The sequence below is a fragment of the Mytilus californianus genome, unplaced genomic scaffold, assembly GCF_021869535.1.
Source record: "Mytilus californianus isolate M0D057914Y unplaced genomic scaffold, xbMytCali1.0.p SCAF_8, whole genome shotgun sequence".
Taxonomy (NCBI): Eukaryota; Metazoa; Mollusca; class Bivalvia; order Mytilida; family Mytilidae; genus Mytilus; species Mytilus californianus.
In genome coordinates, this window is record NW_026262734.1 from 79,016,209 (window position 1) to 79,037,126 (window position 20,918).

The 20,918-nt window shown below is 29.8% G+C and overlaps 1 protein-coding gene across 5 annotated transcripts in view; it reads left to right on the forward strand.

Annotated features, from left to right (window-relative positions):
• The window catches only part of LOC127712759 (leucine-rich repeat-containing protein 74B-like), a 65,971-nt gene that overhangs the window by 25,985 nt on the left and 19,068 nt on the right, over positions 1-20,918 (forward strand). For 4 of the 5 annotated variants that reach the window (XM_052219372.1, XM_052219374.1, XM_052219376.1 and 1 more), the window contains exons 2-3: positions 15,970-16,171; positions 20,557-20,601. In XM_052219372.1, coding sequence (XP_052075332.1) covers positions 15,970-16,171; positions 20,557-20,601 — 247 coding nt within the window. The remainder of the gene's footprint in view (positions 1-15,969; positions 16,172-20,556; positions 20,602-20,918) is intronic. The other variant, XM_052219373.1, reaches the window with a different exon arrangement.

Sequence of the window (20,918 nt, forward strand, 5' to 3'; positions counted from 1 at the left end):
TGTTTAAAATGTTAATGACACAATTGATTTGATTTGAGGGCCAGCGGCCTGTTCTTGGACTGGTTGGGACCATGGCAGTGCCAAATACAGGTAGTCTGTTGCCAAACAATCTCTGGCAATAAAAATTTTAAATTGTTTTTTTTTGTATTACAAATACATTTTGTGACCATTAATAATATACATTCTGCTCTTTGATTGGGTTGTTGTCTCTTTGACACATTCCCCATTTCCATTCTCAATTTTATTAGGGCCTCATGTGAGCTTATGCCATCACTTGGCGCCCGTCGTCGTCCGTCGTCTGTGGTCGTCGTCGTAAACTATTTCAAAAATCTTCTCCTCTGAAACTACTGGGTCAAATACCTTCAAACTAAATGTTCCTTAGAATATCTAGTTTATAAATTGTATCCGAAGTTTTGATCCATCGACAAACATGGCTGCCATGGCTAAAAATAGAACATGGGGTCAAATGCAGTTTTTGACTTATATCTCAAAAACTAAAGCTTTTAGAGCATATCTGACATGGGGTAAAATTGTTCAATTGGTCAAAATCTATCAGCTCTGAAATTTTTAGACGAATCGAACAACCCATTGTTGGGTTGCTGCCACCAAATTGGTAGTTTTAACAAAATTTTGCAGTTTTTTGTTATTATTTTGAATATTATTATAGATATATATAAACTGTAAGCAGCAATAATGTTCAGCAAAGTAAGATCTACAAAAAAGTTGATATGACCATAATTGTCAATTGACCCCTTAAGGAGTTATTGCCCTTTAAAGACAATTTTACACAATTTGTTCATCAAGTTTGCTAACATTTAAAAATCTTCTCCTCTGAAATACAGGTGAGCGATTCAGGCTCTTGAGAGCCTCTTGTTTGATCTCTTGTGGATAGTTGTCTCATTGGCAATCATACAACATCTTCTTATTTTTATGTATATATAACTAATTACATTTACAGCAACTAATTAAGATAGTCCTGATTTTAAATGAAACTTTAAGATTACAAAACGTACTAATGTATATTATAATTTGTATACTTAGGATTCATTTATTTTTCGTGGATCCATACTGGATACTAATGTTCGTGAATTGAGGAAAAATTGTATTTTAGTGGATATTTGATTTCATGGTTTTGCTTAAATTTGCATACAAGCCTGTATAGAAAACTTGAACTTTGTTGAATATTTAAATTTGTGTTTTACCCACGAAATCCACAAATTTGGAATCCCACGAATAAAACTGTATCCACTGTAGCATTTATTTTTTGGCAAATCATAACTGAAAATTGTAATTTCAGTTCAACATTTATCTTATTCATAGTATACAACCATTTATAAGTTAATTACCTAAATAGGATGTCTAATCTTTCACATCAGGAGATAATAGATAAAATCATGATTTTTCTGCAATACTATTCAATGAAGCTCGGTACATTTCGTGACCATTAATAATATACATGTAACTTATTCCATTTAGACCAACTAAGCTTGCTAGTTCTGATTTTAAATGAAATTTTAAGATTAGTCACAGGAAATGCAGATTTGTGTTTGTTTTATTTGTAATAATTGTGAACATGTAGTTTGTTCCTGACATTTTAAATCTCAAAGGAAAGGCAGAAATAGGATTGCAATTAATTTTCTGTTTTGTTCAATATCTATAAGTGGTCTTAATCCTGGAAAATACAGAAGTAATTTTACCTGAATGGTTACCATAGCAACTATTTTCAGTATTGTTACTGTAAGACATTTGTTTTTGTTTGAATGTTAGGGAAAAAAAAGTTGTTTTGCAGACGACATTTCCTTTTATGGGCTTTTTAACATTTAGTGATAATTTAGCTATTTGTTTTTATACAAGTCATACAAACTGATATGTTGGAGAAATAAATCTGATTTTAAAGTTTAGAAATTTATATCCATACTTCAAAATAGTGGAGCAACAATACTGTGAATCTTTTCGTCTCTATAAACTAACAAGTGACTATGCAATATACATTTGTCGCTTATTAAGATTTATTGAGTAATTCTTTAATGAATTTAGCGACATAATTTGATAAATCATGTAAAATATTCAAAGGACTATATTTTTATAGTCATGAAAAGGAAACAATTCAAGAATAATGTAAATAAATTTGAACTGAGGATTAGAATGTGAAATACAAAAAAACAAAAACAAATCATTGGAAATTATGACAAAGAGTAAAAATCTGTTTCTGTAAATGACAAAATTTGTTCAGGATGAAGAAGCAAGTTAGATTTATGGTGAGTTGTGTGTTGACGTAGATTTTACAAATTGTTTACCATTTGTGTATTTTCTATTTGTTAAGAGGCATTTAAAATCATTTTTATTTTTCTTAGCTAAAAGAGTCTTATTTCTTAAACTTAATTTATTGCATTCTAAATTTACTTGAGGTTTGCAGAATATGCATTTCACATACATTTAATGAAAGTTTTCTGTAAATCTCCAAATCTTCAATTTGTGATGTACCTTGATTGGTTTAATTATTACCATTTTTAAGATTGAAGGTTATCGTCCTTAAAGTGTGCCTGTAATATATGTTGCAGGACATTTAAAAGCAATCAATCAATCAATCCATCTAGTTTACCTTATTTAACTTTGACTTAGTCAGATCACTGTATATGGATGTAGTGTTCTGGCTCAGAATTTGATTAAAAATTAAATGTATCCAATATACAAAAAAATATTTTTATGATACTCTGGGAAATAAATTTTGACTATTTTTTATGGATATTTAACTATATATAAATTTTCTTCATTTAATTTTGTAGAATTTGATTAAAGGGAAATAATTAGTTCTTGTTTCATAAAACTATTCATTACAAATTTATTTATTACTTCTAAACTCAATTTCAATTTATTATTAAAATCCCTCAAGTACTTAATCTTCTAAAAGTAATTGCAGTAAACTGTTCATTGTGAATATATAGTTTGAATAAACTTTATAGCCAAATGGTGTATATTTAACATAAGCAATGAGAATAAATGAATACACAGTAATTATTTCCCAAAAAGTTAAAGGTTGTTCAGAAATGATAAACAGACCTACCAACTTTATCCAAGAAAGTGACACTATAAACTTTTTTTAAAGCTTTGTGTTTTTGCAACATACAGTACAAGTAATTTGTTGGAAAATTATATAAGGACACATTTACCAATTATTAAAAGTAAGTAAGAAATGATTAAACCTGCAGGGCTTATACTGTGGATCTGGAAGTACACCACTAATTCATGGCCCCATTGCTTTCTATGTTAAATTCCTCAATTTCAAGCAGACACAGCTCTTTTGTTTCAAGTTCAAATAAAGTGACAATCATTGCATGTCAAAGCAACACTTTATGGTGTCTTGTACTGGAAAAATCAACATACCTTTAATGGCATATAAGAAAGAACTGGTTCCCGGAACTTCGGATGTACCAAAACAGGTACTTCAGATCTGACATACAGGCAAAAAGTACCCTCTTTATAAAATTTGGTGCAGTTTTTTTAATATTCAAAATTATAAGTCAAAAAGTGTTCTACAATGATCACCAGTCATTCAGCTTTCATTTGATACCAACAATACCTAAATATTCTACATATTTTTAAAAGTTACACTCATGCGTAGGAACTATTTTGTGTTAAATATGTACTACTTTCTGGTATGTGCTTTCTGGCCGGGCCGAATTAGTGGTGTTACACCATCTATTTTTTTTTCATGAGAACCAAATGATTGGCTATTTCAGAATTTAATGCATTCTGGGTAATATTTTCAAAATTGTACACCAAAATGCTGTGATTGGCTAACAACGTCCCAAATTGAAATTCAACCACTGATGTGATGTTGCTTTCATTTTGGGGTTCAAACAATGAAATTACCCAAAATGCATTAGATTCTGAAATGGCGATTTAATTGTCGTGCAAAGTTGTGTCTTCATGGATATTTGATTTATGTTGATTTGCCAAAGTCTGCATTATAGCCAATAGAAAATTGGTACTTAGTTTTCATAACCCTTGAAAAATTTGGTTTATTTGAAATTTTAGGGAATTTCCGGAAACATTACGAAGACAAATCTCTTGCATTGAAAAGAGGTCAAAATATTCCACCATTTCTACCATTTCTTGGGAGGCATTTATAGTGTTAAAAATTCCTTTTACCATAGCCTTTGAGGGTGTTTTGAGGTAAACACTTGTTGATGTCTTTAGTTACAGTATGATTATATTAAAATATTTGAACTACCTCCACCAAATACAAAGCCTTTAACTGTCATCCAATTGTTTACTATATAGATAAAATACTTAGTTGTTTAGATATGATATTGTCTATTGGCACTCAACAAAGTTAGAATATATATGTGTAATGCTTAAAAAGAAAATAATATTCTACTAATGGTAAGCAAAAAACTGGGGCAAATGCAGGATTTTTCAAAGTAAAACTGAAGACATTTTTTGGACGATTTTATGCTTAAAAACTTTGATATTTTCCAATCAAAGGGGGAGTGAACACCCTCAATCCCCCTCCCCCTCCCCTCTTTCTGTTCTTAATCTGCCACTGAAAAATCCCGTTATCTTACTCACAAGTGAAAATCACCTCAGATTAAGTAATATTAATGCTTTTCTTTGTTTGATATAGAGATGGACTTGTCTTCATCTTAAGTAAACAATTACAGATAGGATGATCTGGTTGTATTTATAAGATTTGAAGGTTGAATTATTTTTACTTTTGCTGTTAATTATATCAAATTAAAGATAAATAGGATGTTAATTACTTTAAATGGCTTGATATTCCTTATATTAGAGTTCTTTTCTACTCACCTGGCTGACAACTCTATTACTGCCACACACAAAAAAATATTTTTCAAAAATGAAAGTTTTTGAATGCATAAAGGGAAATAACTCTAATTCAATTGTTGAATTCAAGAAATGATAGTTTTTGGTAAATAGTATTTTAAATCTTTTTCATACAAAAAATTTCTCAACTATATTTATAAACAAATTCACAAAGTTTACTTACAGTGACCGTACAAGTGATATTAAGTATTATAAAAGTGATATAATATTAGTACATCCAAAAAAAATTATATATATTATGAAAAAATCTGATTCAACCATGCTGTTTCCTAAGAATAATTGTAGACTGAGACATTTTAAACATTTACCATATACAGTCATTGAGAATGTTTACATAGAATTTCATTTGTAATCTAATGAAGGAATAGACAGATGTATACAAGAATATGCAGGGTTATATATGAGACATCAATGAAACAGCATCCCTATAGACCCAAAAAATCAAGACTTTAAAGAATTTAACAAACATTTGTCAGCAATAAACAATCATGTCTATACTATAAATTAAGCTCATAATCAAACCTTATCGTAAGTTTTCAATAAATTTTAAAGTGACTATATATATATATATCAAAGATTTAGCCATCAACTTTAAATTCCATAAATGACAAAAAACAATTTGATATAATTCCATGATTGTGTTTCAAGGCTGTTGTCTGTCATATTTGTTATTATTGGTTGTTTTGTCTTTGTTTGTGCTGTTAGTTTTCGAGTTTTAGGTTGTTTTGCACCGCAGCCTTTTACGGTGACTATATTGTATGGGTTTTCCTCATTGTTGAAGGCCATAGGTTTTGCTGATATTTTCCATTACTCCGATCAGGCCGCCTGCGTAAACCCTCAAAGTTAAAGGACCTAAAAAATATAAATATTGGAATTATATTATAGTTAATGTAGTAATTTAAGGAAAAAACCAATATTACAATATTATATGTGCAAGTTTTAATTGTTTACAGTTTGGAACAGAATATAAATGTGAGATGAAATTTCTTACTTGGTCAGTATACAGAAATATTATTTCAGATCAAAATATATGGCTATAAATACATATATTAAATACTTTGTACAAATATTTATATAAGTATACAAAGATTTCATAAAACATCACTTAAGGTTATAATGTAAGTCATTGATATGCAATGAAAATAAAGTTAAAATAGTTTTTAAATTTAAATAAACCGATATATTGTCAGGAATCTGATTACAGTAGTTGTCGTCTGTTTATGTAGTTCATACGTGTTTCTCGTTTCTCGTTTTTATATAGATTAGACCGTTGGTTTTTCCGTTTGAATGGTTTTACACTAGTAATTTTTTGGGGCCCTTTATAGCTTGCTGTTCGGTGTGAGCCAATGCTCCGTGTTGAAGGCCGTACCTTGACCTATAATGGTTTACTTTTATAGATTGTTTCTTGGATGGAGAGTTGTCTCATTGGCACTCATACCACATCTTCCTATATCTATATTTAGTCTAAGTAACAGAGCAGTCCAAAAAAAAACATAAAAAATAACAAAGATATTTAAAACAAATGAAACAAACTAAGACTATATTTTCTCTTATACAGAATGCAACTAGGAATAACATTTTAAAAAATATAGGGTGGCATATCAACTAAGGGAAAATAACTCAATCTTTCTTGAAAATATTTATTTAATCTTGGTAAAAAAAAAATTGGAATTTATTATCATTTCAAGGTAATTAGGTATGTAAATATGGACCTGTACATGATCATTGTTTGAAGTTTGATTGGAAAAACTGTTCTTTATATGGTTGTGAGTTAGAACCCTGCTGATGGCAGGTGTATTTGACTCCAATCTTAATTGACTCTTAGGATTTCCAGTTTTCTAGTCAAATGTCGGTGGATTTTTCCATGTCCTCTGGCTTCCTCCACCAATGAAAACTAGTTGCCATGATATAGGCTAGAGTGCTGAAAGTGGTGTTTTTAGAGCTATTTTCCTTAAAGGGAAACTCCGCAAAAAAATGAAAAATTGATATTTTGTTCTTTAAGCATAAAAAACCACATGTTCATAAATAAAAAACTTTTATTCACTATGTAAAGAGATCAAAATCGATTTTTGAAATTCACTATCAGTTCTCGACATATCGCCATCTTGTCGGCATGTTCGATCTAAAAAGTCACGTGATATCTACAAACCACAAAGAACAAAAAGAATCGGGGATTTACCGACCGTGCGTTTAAAACTCCCATCATCAATTGGGGATTACCGTAGATGGTTATTCAGTGTCAAAATGTCTTGTCAAGCGTACGGTTGTTCTGTCAGACAAGGTTATGACAAAAGTCTACATAGTTTTCCCAATCCCACAAAAAAAGAAAGAATTGTATCAGACATGGTTGTACAACCTTAAACTAACAGCAAATAGTTGCATCTATAGCAAGCACAAGTTGGTGTGTGAAGACCATTTTGAACAATATTGTGACGAGGGAGATTCGATGGTAATTATCCTTTTTTAATAACAAAATAACCTAGCAGTTCTGATAGCTATAGTTATCAAATCCTTATATGATAAGATCTCGTTGAATAAAAAAAATATAGATTTGGTGAGGAAGAACAGTTTCAATTATAAGAAAGACAAATGCAGTGTTCTTGTAACAATCACTGATTTACAGAAGATTCATTAGTATGCCCCTTTTATATAAAGTGCATTGATTTGTATAAAGAATAGTTCCGTATTTAGACAAGATAATTTTTCAATTAATAAAGTTATACGATATAAAATAACATTTTTTTAATTATGATATTTAACGGCTATTGACAAGGAGCAATGTTAGGAAGAGGTTTTAGCTGGGACATAATATGTTGATATAGTATAATATTCCCAGGCTATAGATATGTAAATATCGAAATATCGGACATCTCAATTTTTTTATTAAAAGTGTTTTTTTTTAACTAATCTTTAAATTATATCAAATTTATACGGAATCAATTCAGAACGGTCACTTATAAAGACACTTGAGTTAGCTTTACAGTTAAATGCGTGACTCTATCTGGTATGTTCGGTGAAAAATTTATAGGTTTTTTTTCTTTTTAAATTTTATTTACGTTATCTTATTATATATATATTTTGGCTTCCTCCCGAATTGATAATAGGTATGTCAGAATTATTGATAGATGTCGTGTCAGAGCGACACATTCAGTTAGGTATTCCAAGGACGTATATTAGATACACGTCCCTGGGTATTCCAGCGACATCCTGTCAACTAAAAATTCGTATTACACAATTATATAATACAGGTTCATGCATGGCCTCTTTATTGAGGTACCCGGTGTGCACAGGTAACATTTATTGAACCATATATTTGTGTCTAACGTTGTTTATCTTGTGTGTGTTTGAAATTATAATTCCACCTTTTAATGAATGATGTTCTGATAATAATATTATCCACTATTTTTGCTGATAATAAGTTTATTATTATAAAATTATAAACATGACATTTGAACATTTTGGTAAAATGAATATTGTTTTGTCATGATTCTGGAAAATTCTTCACGCAAATACAAGCTTTTGTCGATTGGCAAACATCAGATATATAAAGTAATGCAGCACTTATAGTCACTATCAATATTAATTCATTGAAGATAAGAGAGTCCCTTCTAATATGTCTAATGTCTCTATCTTTATAAGGATTAGGACGACAGGGGAAAAGGGAGCGGAGTTAGAGTGGCATAGTGAAAAAAAAATAACCGAATAGAGAACAATATAGAGAATAATCGACAAAAAGCGAAAAAGTCATTGTAAAGTAGCGGAGATAAAGAGAGGCATAATGAAAAAAATGTTTGCTTGACAAAGTTATTGCTCGCTTTGATATTTTTAGTTATACAAAATCACACATCGTGTTCCTAATTGGTATTCACGTGCGCTAACTTGATGCAGGAAACAGTATATTAATATATATGTTCCTGCTTGATGTGTTAAATTTCTGCATAGCATGGTTAAAAATAATTAGTATTCCATTTGTTATATCGTAGTGTCACGGTGTTACTTTGTTAAATTTATTTAGTTTGTTAATGATTGTGTAAATAAGAACAAATCTGTATAAAAACTTCATACCATTTTAGTGATTGCCTATAGGCGTTTGAGTATTGTTACATTCAAGATATATATATACATTTAGAACCTTTCTTACATCTTAAAGTAAAAGATGTGTGTCAGAGTTAAACGACACAAGAACCCTGTAATACTAGTACGAGAGTATAGCATGTAAAAATTCCTACTCAATATGGTTGAATTGGAAATCTTTTCATACAGATTGACAACTCATGGTCCGACATGCATGTAATATGTTCCACATGACGCTCATAGTTCTTTCTACCATCATCATCTTATTCATTAAATATTGCTGTAAACATCGATGGTCCACACCCAAACAAAATGGGAGTAATATACCTTCAGATCTTCTCCGTGGTATACACTTGTGAAATATATAGACGAAATTCGGTATTGAAGTGAATCTACATCTCACAAACACAATTTTTGAATTACGATTTGGAGTGAACACCCACCAAACCAATACAAACGTATGGCAAGATGATAACCATGCAGGCATTTAGTTTTCGTCAGACACAAGATAAATAATGACTCTCATAAACGTGTATATGCATGCAGTTTCAAATATCAAGAACAAGCGGTCGATGTCTATAGATCATTGTTAAGTCCGTTTACTAACTGTTCAGAGTCAGACATGTCAATAGTTCATTCTTGGAACCTTCATATACCCCATCGTCGATACCCCATCCGACGATGGGAACTCTTTCTGATAGTGTTGACAACATAAGCTTGTTTATCTGTACAAGTGGTTGCATGGCCTCTCCTGCCCCAACAAACAAATACGCTACTATTCTGCTATCTCTGGAGCTCATCCTCAATGGCGCTCATACGTCAGGAAACTTACAAGTATACTAGTAAAGATTGTTTCAAGAACAACGAGGTTGGGACGAACTGTTCTAAAATCGTCAATATCAGTAATACATTACTAAGATATGCCTTTAATTACAACAACTGTATTACTAATTTGGATTAATGACGGCTATCCTAAAAAAAATCCTCAAACAAATTAATGTATAAGCTTAGATTTATAATGTATGTATATTCATTAATGAAATAAACGATAATTGGTTTTCTTTTCACAAATAATTTGTCTAAGTGATTGTCAAATGAATTTAACTATGTAAGAATGAAATGTTAATAAGAAAATTAAAAAAAATCATGCATGTTGTACTGTTGTATTTTTTCAATTAAAAACTTTAAGATTGCGATAGTTTTACGATTGTTAGCATTTAAACATCGCCAGATTTAAATACAAGTTAAAGAATTCCGGTAAAGTAAATTAAACAGATGTGCAATGATTATTAATTGTGAAATGTAACATTTAATTTTTAAGATTAAAAGTACTATTCTTTTAACTTCATATCTTAACTTTATGCTAATTGCATAGAACGTAACCGAAAATTGTTCCATTTTAATATTGTAACACTTCCGGAATTAAAAAGTTGAATGTTAATTTTCAATTAATTTATACAATTTAATTATTGTTTCTCTATTGTCTTTGGGTATTTCATCTGGGTATATTAAACACGCTATACTCGTTCTGTTAATCCATTCAAAATGACAATATCCACACCTATGTACGCTTGAATTCACACCTGTGTACGCCTGAGGCTAAATTGCTGCAAGGTAAAGTTCAAACGAATTCTCCTCAAACCGAGAAATAAACAATGACTTTACAAAATTATATACACACTCTGTTCACAAAAATTTTGCATTGAAATGGTTATCAAAGTTATAACGGTAAATAAAACTTAAAATATTATCAGTTCAATATCAGTAAAAATGTTCTATAGATATTTTATGAAAAAATCTTAATAATTTTTGAAATTAATTCGAAAATATTTATATTTAAAGATAACTTCATAAAGGAAGTTTTATTCAATCAATACAAAACGATACACACATATTCATTTTCTTTCATTCTTATATTGTGGTTATTAACTACGACCAACGGTCATCTGTGCGCTTTTAATTACGTAAAATTCTGATAAGCAATTAAGACTTTAACAGATTTTATTTTTTCCCATGATTCAACAATTCGGGTTAAAACGTCACAACCCAGTGACGTAGGTCAACCAAAAAAGTTACAAATACTTGATTTTCTCCATTATTAGAAAGAATATAAATTTAAAACTTTGTGAATGTGTTTTTTATGTTAAGATGAACATATTTAGATGATAAGTAAAAAATCGCGGAGTTGCCCTTTAATTTGATTTAATTTAGGAAAATAGCTCTTACACTTTACTTTACCCTTTTACTTTTGAAAGAGTCCCCTGATACACAGCTTAAATTTTTTAATTATATCCCTTTTATCACTACTGTAAATTCAGAAATTATTGCATGCATTTATCATTGCGATTTTTCAAAAATGGACAAGAATGCGAGTTTAATTAATGCGATTTCAGAACAATCTACACACAGATCTATGTTTTATTTATCAAAACGCGAGTTCTTATTATTGCGATACTCATCTAGTCGCATTATCATTATTTGCATTAATAAAAACCTCGCAATAATTTCTGAATTTACAGTAATTGTTTAGACTTAGACTTGAGAAATTAGACATTATCTACTGTTACATCCATAACAAACTGAAAGTTTTTATTTACGTATAAACCTTTATCATTAGATGAAGATAGGTATTGAATTATTTATTAAATTGAATTCTTAAGTGATATATCTAAAGTATAGCAATGCAAGATCATTAAATTGCTACATCACCTTGAAATATGTATAAAAAAAATCAATTCAGTGAAATATTGGGGTTAAAATATAATAAATCTAAAGATGAGTTGGTTTACACGATCGTACTAATGTATTATTGTCAAAAAGCTTAATACTATTAAATCTCTTTTAACGTCGAAATTAAATTTATAATTTATTTATTACAAATTTGATTGTTCGATTATATCTAAACTGCCAATTTCCCTCACCTTTGGTTTAAGCAAATATTCATAATCCATTTGTAAGTTATTATATTTGCTAAAAAAGAGGACTCTTATGGGAAGGATATAATGATTACAATTTTCAATATAAGTTGAAAAAATTGGTCAGGCACTCATGACTAAGGTTGACTTTTCATTTCATTTAATGGAAACTAAATTTCTCCATGAAAAACCCATCATTCATTGATCAACTTGGCTGTACCAAAAAACAAACTAAGACTGTAACTTATATATTACCATGTATGGAAGAATTTAAATACATAATGGTAATGAATAGAATTGATGCTCTGCTTAAAATCTTTCATCTAAGATTTGATTTGATTGATTGATTGGTGTTTAATGCCACTTTCAACATTATTGTGCTATTTTGTGGCGGTCAGTTTTTATTGGTGGAGGAAGCCGGAGTGCCAGGAGAGAATCACAACCTTTGGTAGGAAACTGACAATCCTAGTCAATTAAGATTTGAGTTGAGTGCGGGATTCGATCTCACAACCTCAGTGTTGACCGGCTAGTGATACAGTAGTTCGACTACTTAGACCACTCGGCCACCGACGCCCCTCTTTCATCTTAGAGAGTCATGTTGATATCAGTGAATGATATATATTTCAGTGGAGTCCAAGCACTAATATACCTGATGTACCCTTTGGTGCCTCATTTTTTGTTGTAATATATAATTATTGACAGGTTTTTTTCTTGAGTAAAGATACAGAAATTTCTACAACTTTTAATTTGCTGGACTTCTGTTATTTATATCTGAATTTTTGTAGGAATTTTTTAACAGCATTTATTTTGGATTTGGAAAGTCTGAACTTTGTGCACTGTCTCACTCACAGTAGCAACAGTTTTGATTTGCATGTTAAAAAGTTGGCAAAGATCGATTAATTCAATAAACTTGTTTTGCATCTTCAGACCAAATGACTGCTTGCAAATGTTATAGTGCCATGTGAAGAAATAAACCAGAGTCTTAGTGTGGATATATTTTATGGTATAAAAAAAAGCTTGGTGTTCCATAGAAGCAAAACGATATTTATCACTTAAACCATGTTAATTCTTCCTGTTATTGTGTTCTGAAAGTTTTAACATGCAAAACTGATAAAATTTATTTGAATAGCTAAAATGTGTTTAAATGGCAAAACTTACAGTCAAATGTAATGTCTAAGATACATAAAAGATTTGGTAAATATTGGTTTCTGGATTAAAAATTGGTAAAATAGTTTTAAACTGTGTTTATTTTGAGATGAACCAAATGTGGAAATTTGTTTGAGCCACAAATTTCAATGATTGCATGTCCTATCATTTGGGAATGAACGTCTGAACACAGATGTTGTATTCACAATAAGGAAGTCATGAATCTGAATTGGATTGAGTTCTCATTTTGGAATTATGGGCAATTTATTTCATTTTAAGATAAATTGAATCTAGTTTGTATATTTTATAAGGAAAGATATAGATTAGTTTCAAACTAGGAGATGTTGTTTTAATTGAAATATTTCCACAAAAAGTTCAATTCCTCAAGAGGATCAATGAGATATGGAAGCTTGTTTAATGATTGAAGATTTCCAAGAGGATTAAACGTTAAGAAGATAATGGAATTTTGATTACATGGGAAAAACATTTAAATTTACTTATGGAGTTTGTAATGAAATAAATTGCTAGTAATTGATTTGTTCAAAGTTTTTGAATGAGTTATTTCTGCACCAAGCTAAAGTTTGGACAATAAGCCACTTAACAGATAGTAAAGACTATTTAAGCCTCAACTTTATTAAATTTTGCAAGTTTGCACCGGAATTGAAGTTCGAAGGTTTAAAAAAGACTTTATTTTAACAATTAGATTGGAATTACTAGCAGGTGATGGAAATAGGAGATTTGTCAATATGATTTAAAGTACAAATTTTGGTTGTCAAAGTTAAGTGGTGACTTGAAAATATCTGAAAAGAAAACGTTGCCTTTTTCAGTTTTGCACATTGCAGAGGATGAAATATCTGAATAAAATCTGCTTTGGTAAAGAAATGGATGTATAATTCTGTGAAAAGAAAATTCCTCTGAGTGAATGTTAAATCTTCATTACAATCTTGTAGAAAGATCATGAAAAGCCTTTAATTGACCATGATTAATTGCCGACAATCACAGCAACATTAAATTCAACTTATGGGATGGAACTCTGCTATTAAATTTACAAGATATATATAAATTATTCAAGAAAACCATGAGGAAAATTTACATTTACGAGTCTCCCTGGGATTTTTATTATGAAAAATTGAATGGACAGGTTGTTCAATGATTGTTAAAATTTGATGTTTATTACGGCTGTTTTTGGTATTGTTTGTGGCGATTCTTTCAGTTGATGACAGTTTTCCTTAGAAATAATGGTTGTCACAAGTATACAAGGAACGGCATTATTGTAGCAACAAAGAATTACACTTGAAAGATTCCAAACTGCCAATACATTGATTTTTTTCTATGTACATTTCTTATTTGATTTATACAATTAAAGTTTTATGAAAGTTTATAAAGTCAGTATACTGGATGACAATTAATTACAAGAAAATTCATCTGAATTCTCAAGGGGTGATATTATCAAACTTTATAGATTTTTAATAAATTTGGAAAAAATTAAGTTTTAACATATGGATTAATTAGCAGTGTGAAGGAACACAAAAGTTGGCAAAAATGTTTCCGTTTCCAAGTTACAAACATGAAAAGTTGAACACAAGAATTAAGACTTGTAGTAAAAAGGTAAGTCATGTACTATTTAAATATTGGAAAGTGAAAGAAAAGGGAAGCTAGGTTAAAATGATGAAAGAGAAGAAAATGTAATCTTGAGTTTTAATTAAGAAAAAAGTGAAATGGTTTTTGAAGTTGTAAATTAACTATAAAATAAAACCCAGTTGTCATCATATTAGATACATAGATAATTTTTTTTTAGGGAAAAGGGGGGGGGGGGGGCATATAAGTTAAATTTTTGGCAGTCAAGTAAACTTTGAAAAAGTTTATTCTAGAAATCAAGGGTTGATCAGGAAGTGTTAATTTACGATAATTGCTTAATGCCAACACCTTTACACTGCAGGAGGAAAGACCTCTAGCTAATATATATTTATGTCAAAGTGAATTGATATTGATGTTATGATATAATATATTGAGTATTCATAATTTCAATAGATCTAGTATTCATGATTTTCTGTTATTTTGAATTTTTATGCCCCACCTACGATAGTAGAGGGGCATTATGTTTTTCGGTCTGTGCGTCTGTTCGTCCGTCTGTCCCGCTTCAGGTTAAAGTTTTTGGTCAAGGTAGTTTTTGATGAAGTTGAAGTCCAATCAACTTGAAACTTAGTACACTTGTTCCCTATGATATGATCTTTCTAATTTTAATGACAAATTAGAGTTTTGACCCCAATTTCACGGTCCACTGAACATAGAAAATGATAGTGTGAGTGGGGCATCCGTGTACTATGGACACATCCGTGTACTATGGACACATCCGTGTACTATGGACACATCTGTGTACTATGGACACATTCTTGTTTGTTATGTTCTGCTGAATTTTATTGACTTTCATTTTGTTAATTGACATTACAAATATTCACTGTTCAAGCCTTAAGGTAATCCAAAAACCAAAAGGATAAAAATTCTGTATTAATTGTTATATTTACTGGTTCACACAAAGGAAACACAAAAATTATTTTGCTGCAGAGCTGACTTATATACACTTTGCTACAGATAAATAGTCTTTCGTATAATATTAAGTGTAATCATAAGATGAGAAATTTTGAGAAACCATTGAAAAAGAGAAATTTTTAGAAACCATTGAAAAAGGTATTGAGGTGCATGCTGGGAAAAGGATTTGTTGCCCTGTATTATGATACTTCACTGTGACTTTGAAATAAAGAACAGCAATGAAAGCACTGTTCACGGCTTATTTTTATGTAGTGATTTTATGTCGTGAATTGGTACACCATGCACATCCTTACTTTTCCATTTCAATAGACAGGCCCAGTTTTAATTTTACATCGTGAAGTATGGCTCATTGTAAACTTTTGTTTTTATCATATAGTAACATTTATATTTTAACCTATTTAAAAGTTTGGAATAAAACAACCTTTCTTTTTATTTTCAGACTGTGAGTCGAGCTAGTAGTAGAAAGTCAAGAGCTGAGAGTGGATTTTCCAGACAGGACAGAGGTCAATACTATGACAGCGACAGTGATGAAGAACCAAGATCTCCAACCAAGCGTGACTTGTTCCTGGAAGCTGAATTATCAAATGTGGATTCCATATTGGCAGACGACAAGGCTTTTGATACAGATCTCGAAGTTGAAGGTACGACTTATTACAATTCTTACATGTTTCATAATAGTCTTCATATGTTATGACTTATTTATTTTAAATATATTTTTTAATAAGTGTCGATTTATAATCCTGCTTTACCTTGCTATTCCAGCATACCTTGAATTATATATTTTTAATTTACATATTTTATGATCTTATAAAAAAATGTGATTGATTGATTGAATGTTGACTTCTTAACTCCGCTATTATACATAACTGAACTGTCAGACCTTACATGGTAATATTTATGTAATTGTAATTCATTGTATGCTAATTAGTCTCCAGTCAAATTTATCCTATTAATACTGTAAATGTTTATTGACAATAAAATTGATTTGATTAATTAAGTTTCTAACTTTTAGTAATTGTGGTGTTTTACAGTTTGTATTAGTTTGGCATATTTAATATTTCAAATTTGTATTCACAGCTAGGTCTCTTAATTGTTTTTTTTTCTTCAAAATTTAGGTGTCTAACTGGTTGGAGGGAGTTGTTAACATTATAACAGAATATTTTAATTTAATATTCCTAAGTTTTAAACAATGGTATTAAATACATTTCCTCTTGTTTAGTTTCATGTTTTCGAAATTTACAATTTATATTGTAATGGATGTTTCTTCTAGTCATAACTGAAATAGACACCAGGTAATCATTTGACCTGTTATTATTTTCCAAAAACAGTAATATCCCAAGTCAATATGATAATTGATTTCGTTAGATCAAAAGTTATTATAAGTTAAAATGTTTGCTCAAGTTAATCGACTTGAAAAACAAATAGGTTATAATTGATTTATTGTGTCAGAAAATTGTTATAATTTCTGAAATGTTATTGTCAGTTAGAAATTCAAGTATTTACTTAAAGGCTAAAATATTGATAAAAAGGGATTATTTGTAATTTTTGTTCCAGTTATTAATATCCACTAAGTTCCGACCTATATTAAAAGGTGTGAATAGAATAGAAATACACACAAATTTTTGCAAGTTCATTATTATAAGTTCTGCTTTGAATAAGATTTTTATGATTATTGTGTCTTTTAAAAAAAAAAGGTGATTTAATGATCAATTGAAACAATACTTAATTATCATACAAATAAAAATTTAATTCATTTACAATCTTGCACAGAATTTTTAAACATCAACAATTATCTCCCTTTCAATAAAAAGTAATGTACAGAAGAAAGTTTAATCAGTTTATTTGAAAGTCTAAGTGAAATAAATGGTAAAAAAGGAAGTATACAATAATTGATCTTTGTCCTTGCTTCAGACATTTGGCAGACCAAATTTAAATTGTTAGATTTTAGCAGAATGCTCTAATTCTATTTTTTTTTGATAAATGGAAACATGAGTTACACATCAGTGAGACTGCAACTAAATAACAAAAAAACATTAAAATATCTACAAGGCAATCTATAGTTTTCAACAATAGACGTATACATAATTTTTTGTCGCTTGAGACTCTTTTTACCGTGTTAAAAAAAATGCCTTGTGAGTTTTTTTTTTTAACATTGTCATTTCTTGTTGGATTAATATAATGAGCTTGTTACAAATAGAAGTAGTTTACTTGTGTATTTTATTATGATTTTCTTATGAAGTCTTTTCATTTTCTGATGATATAAACACAAGTATTATTTTTTGTCTGGAACTCTCCTACATCGTGTTCATTTTTCAACCAAATTAAAATTGTATAAAATTTTTTATCATGCATGTTTATGTCATGAGAAAACGAAAAGAATTAAAGACAAAAAAATGAACAACTTAACCAAAAAACTTCAGACAGTTTTGCATCTTTCAACACCTAGTTAGTTAAAATCCAACCATAAATGACTTCAATTTTTTTTTTTTTTGAAAAATCTGTTTTTATATGAAGAAAAAAGCAAAAAAATGAAGGTGGCGAATACTTAGATATATTTCCATACCATCATCCCCAAATTCTAAAAATGACAAACATCCTAGATATATGATATATAAATAAGAAGATGTGGTATGAGTGCCAATGAGACAACTATCCATCCAAGTCACAATGTGTAAAAAGTAAACTAAAGATACTTAGATACAACAACAACTGACTCGTGATAGGTGTATGAATAAGTGGTAGTATAACCTTCCTCTTTTTTAACCAAGGTCAGTTTAGTAACAATTCTTTATTCAAGAACTTACACTTAAAATCAGTTCAGGAAAAGTACTTCGCCCTAAACTAATGCATAGTAGTTCGCTTAACAAAAAAGTAAACAATGATGTACCATATTAATGAATTACTCCCTTTTGCTCTTTCTTTCTTTTTTTATACTTTTAAGTACTATGGTCTTTACACAAATTCTCATAAAATTCAGCTTAAAACTGTACTTAATAACATATTATTGAGGGGAGGAATTTATCTGTGTGTAAATTTGTATTCTATCAATATTTCACATGTATCGTTGAAAGACATTTTTTAATACATGTTTGAACAATAATGAAATTACAAAAATTGGATTTTATTTTTCATGGTATGAGATAATGTTGCTTTACAATGTCTAACCTTAAAGTAAACATTTTTATAATAGGTAAATTAAGCATGTGTTAGTGGGTCGTCAGTATTTAAATACAATTTTCTAGACAACATACATACGAAATAAAAACCAAATACCAAATACTTTATGCTAGAAAAAATATGTATTTAAATGTTTTAATATTAAGATATGAATTTGAAAATGAAGGGATGTTTTGTCAATATATTTATAATTTGTGGATTGAAATGAACAGAACATTCCGTAATTGTTCAAAATTTGTGGTAGACCATGTCCTTGCCAAAATATTTTGCTGACGTAGCAGGATTTTTTTATGTATCAAGCCACTTCAAATTTTTTGCACAGCTCTTAGATGCCCCCAGTAGCTCCATTGCTACCATGACTACTATATGGAGAGATTGCCTTCTCTTGGAGAATCTTACAACAGAGTTTTAAATGACATGAATTAAAAGTAGATATATGATACACATCAACTCAACGACAGCAATAATAATTTATAATTTCGAAGATTTGTTGATGATGACATATCTTTTATATCCTCTTTTAGATTTACCTGTCTATTGTTGAAGTCAGTATGTTAATCTCAAGATGTTTTATTTTTTGTTGTTGGGTTCCTGTCTCTTTGATTAATAACCCATGTCTACCTTTTACATAACTACTGGTATAGTTTCTATCTAAAAATGGGGTGTGACACCAATTGTCTTTTATTATTGAAGACAATGTTTACCTGTAGAAAAATTTTGATATCATTATGGTTGACACATAACCTCAAGTGTCCATTTGTTCGCAGTTAACAGCCACTGATGGTCTCCCATACATATAATCAGTTGTTCCAAAGGCTTTGATAATTCAACTGGACATTTGGTCCAGTAAACCATTCTTCTTAACTGGACCAGACTCTTTTTTATAGGACATTTACACCTATGATTTGGACAAAATTAAAAAATTTACTGGTCATTTGGTCCAGTAATGTATATCACTTAACTGGACCAAACCAATTTTTACTGGTCTTTGCCCAATGTTCGGCGACCTTGGGAATGACTGTATAATACTGTATTGTTGAAATTGGTTTGTAATAATCTTTGTATAGGGAACTCAACTACTTCATCTACAATTGTGGATTATGTAACAAGTTTTCCCAAACTTATATATTATCTCAATATTAAACAGGAAAACCAAAGAATCATGCAACACTCTCAGATATGTTGGCAGATTTCCAGTTCGTAAGAACGGCTTATTGTCTCGATGCCAGTATAAAAGTCAGCACCGATTTTCTCGGTGCTCTTAGTATGTGGTTTTGACAAATGATGTAGATCGTAGGGATTTTTTTTCATTTGATTTATTATTTCTTTTATTTATTTGATTTCAATTTGTGCCAAAAATAAGGCAGTTTTATAGTATTATTGTTTCACCTAGAAAATACAAAGTAGCAGATCACACAAAAACTGCAATTCAAATAATGGACAATCATAGTAGAAATTTTATTTCCTACATTATGTTTGTGTTGCAATTAATTGCTTGATTTTTAGTAGCTATGTGTCAATTTGCTTCTTTTTTTGTTTTCTTTTTTTTTTGCAGAAATTCATAAAAACCTTTAAAGGAAGAAAAATGTATTCAGAAAAGTATTTTGAACCTAACAGAAATTTGCTCATTTTAGAATGAAACTATCTAGTAAGAGGACAAAAGGGAAAAAAATATAAAAAATAAATAATTACTTTACATTTATTTGTAATGGAAAAAGATATGTGGTTTCGGAGATCAGATACAGAAATTTACAGAAGCTTGTATAACTTATGTGCTGTTGTAATGTTAAAATAGAATGGAGGTTAATGAATATATTCTAGAGAGTTATCTCCCATTTGTCATTTACAGAAATTGAAGATCTGATAGAAAACTTATATCCAATAAATATTGGTGGTAAGATCAAACTTCAGTACACTGGTGTTTGGATAATATGAGGGAAATGGATATGCACATTCATAATGTAATCAATAAGGGAGATAACTATTTATATAATGAACGGGTTATCTCCCATTTGTGATTTTCAGAATCAAGAGCTGATGGGATATGTATGTCTTATCAAATCAGGTGTTTGGCACCGAATTGTTAAACACAGGTGTATGGATAACACTGGGGGATAAATGGATGCACTCACATTAAAAGTAATTCAGAAATAGGTTTAATCAAACTAACATTACTTAATAATGTACGTAAATTTTCAAGAAAATTTCACT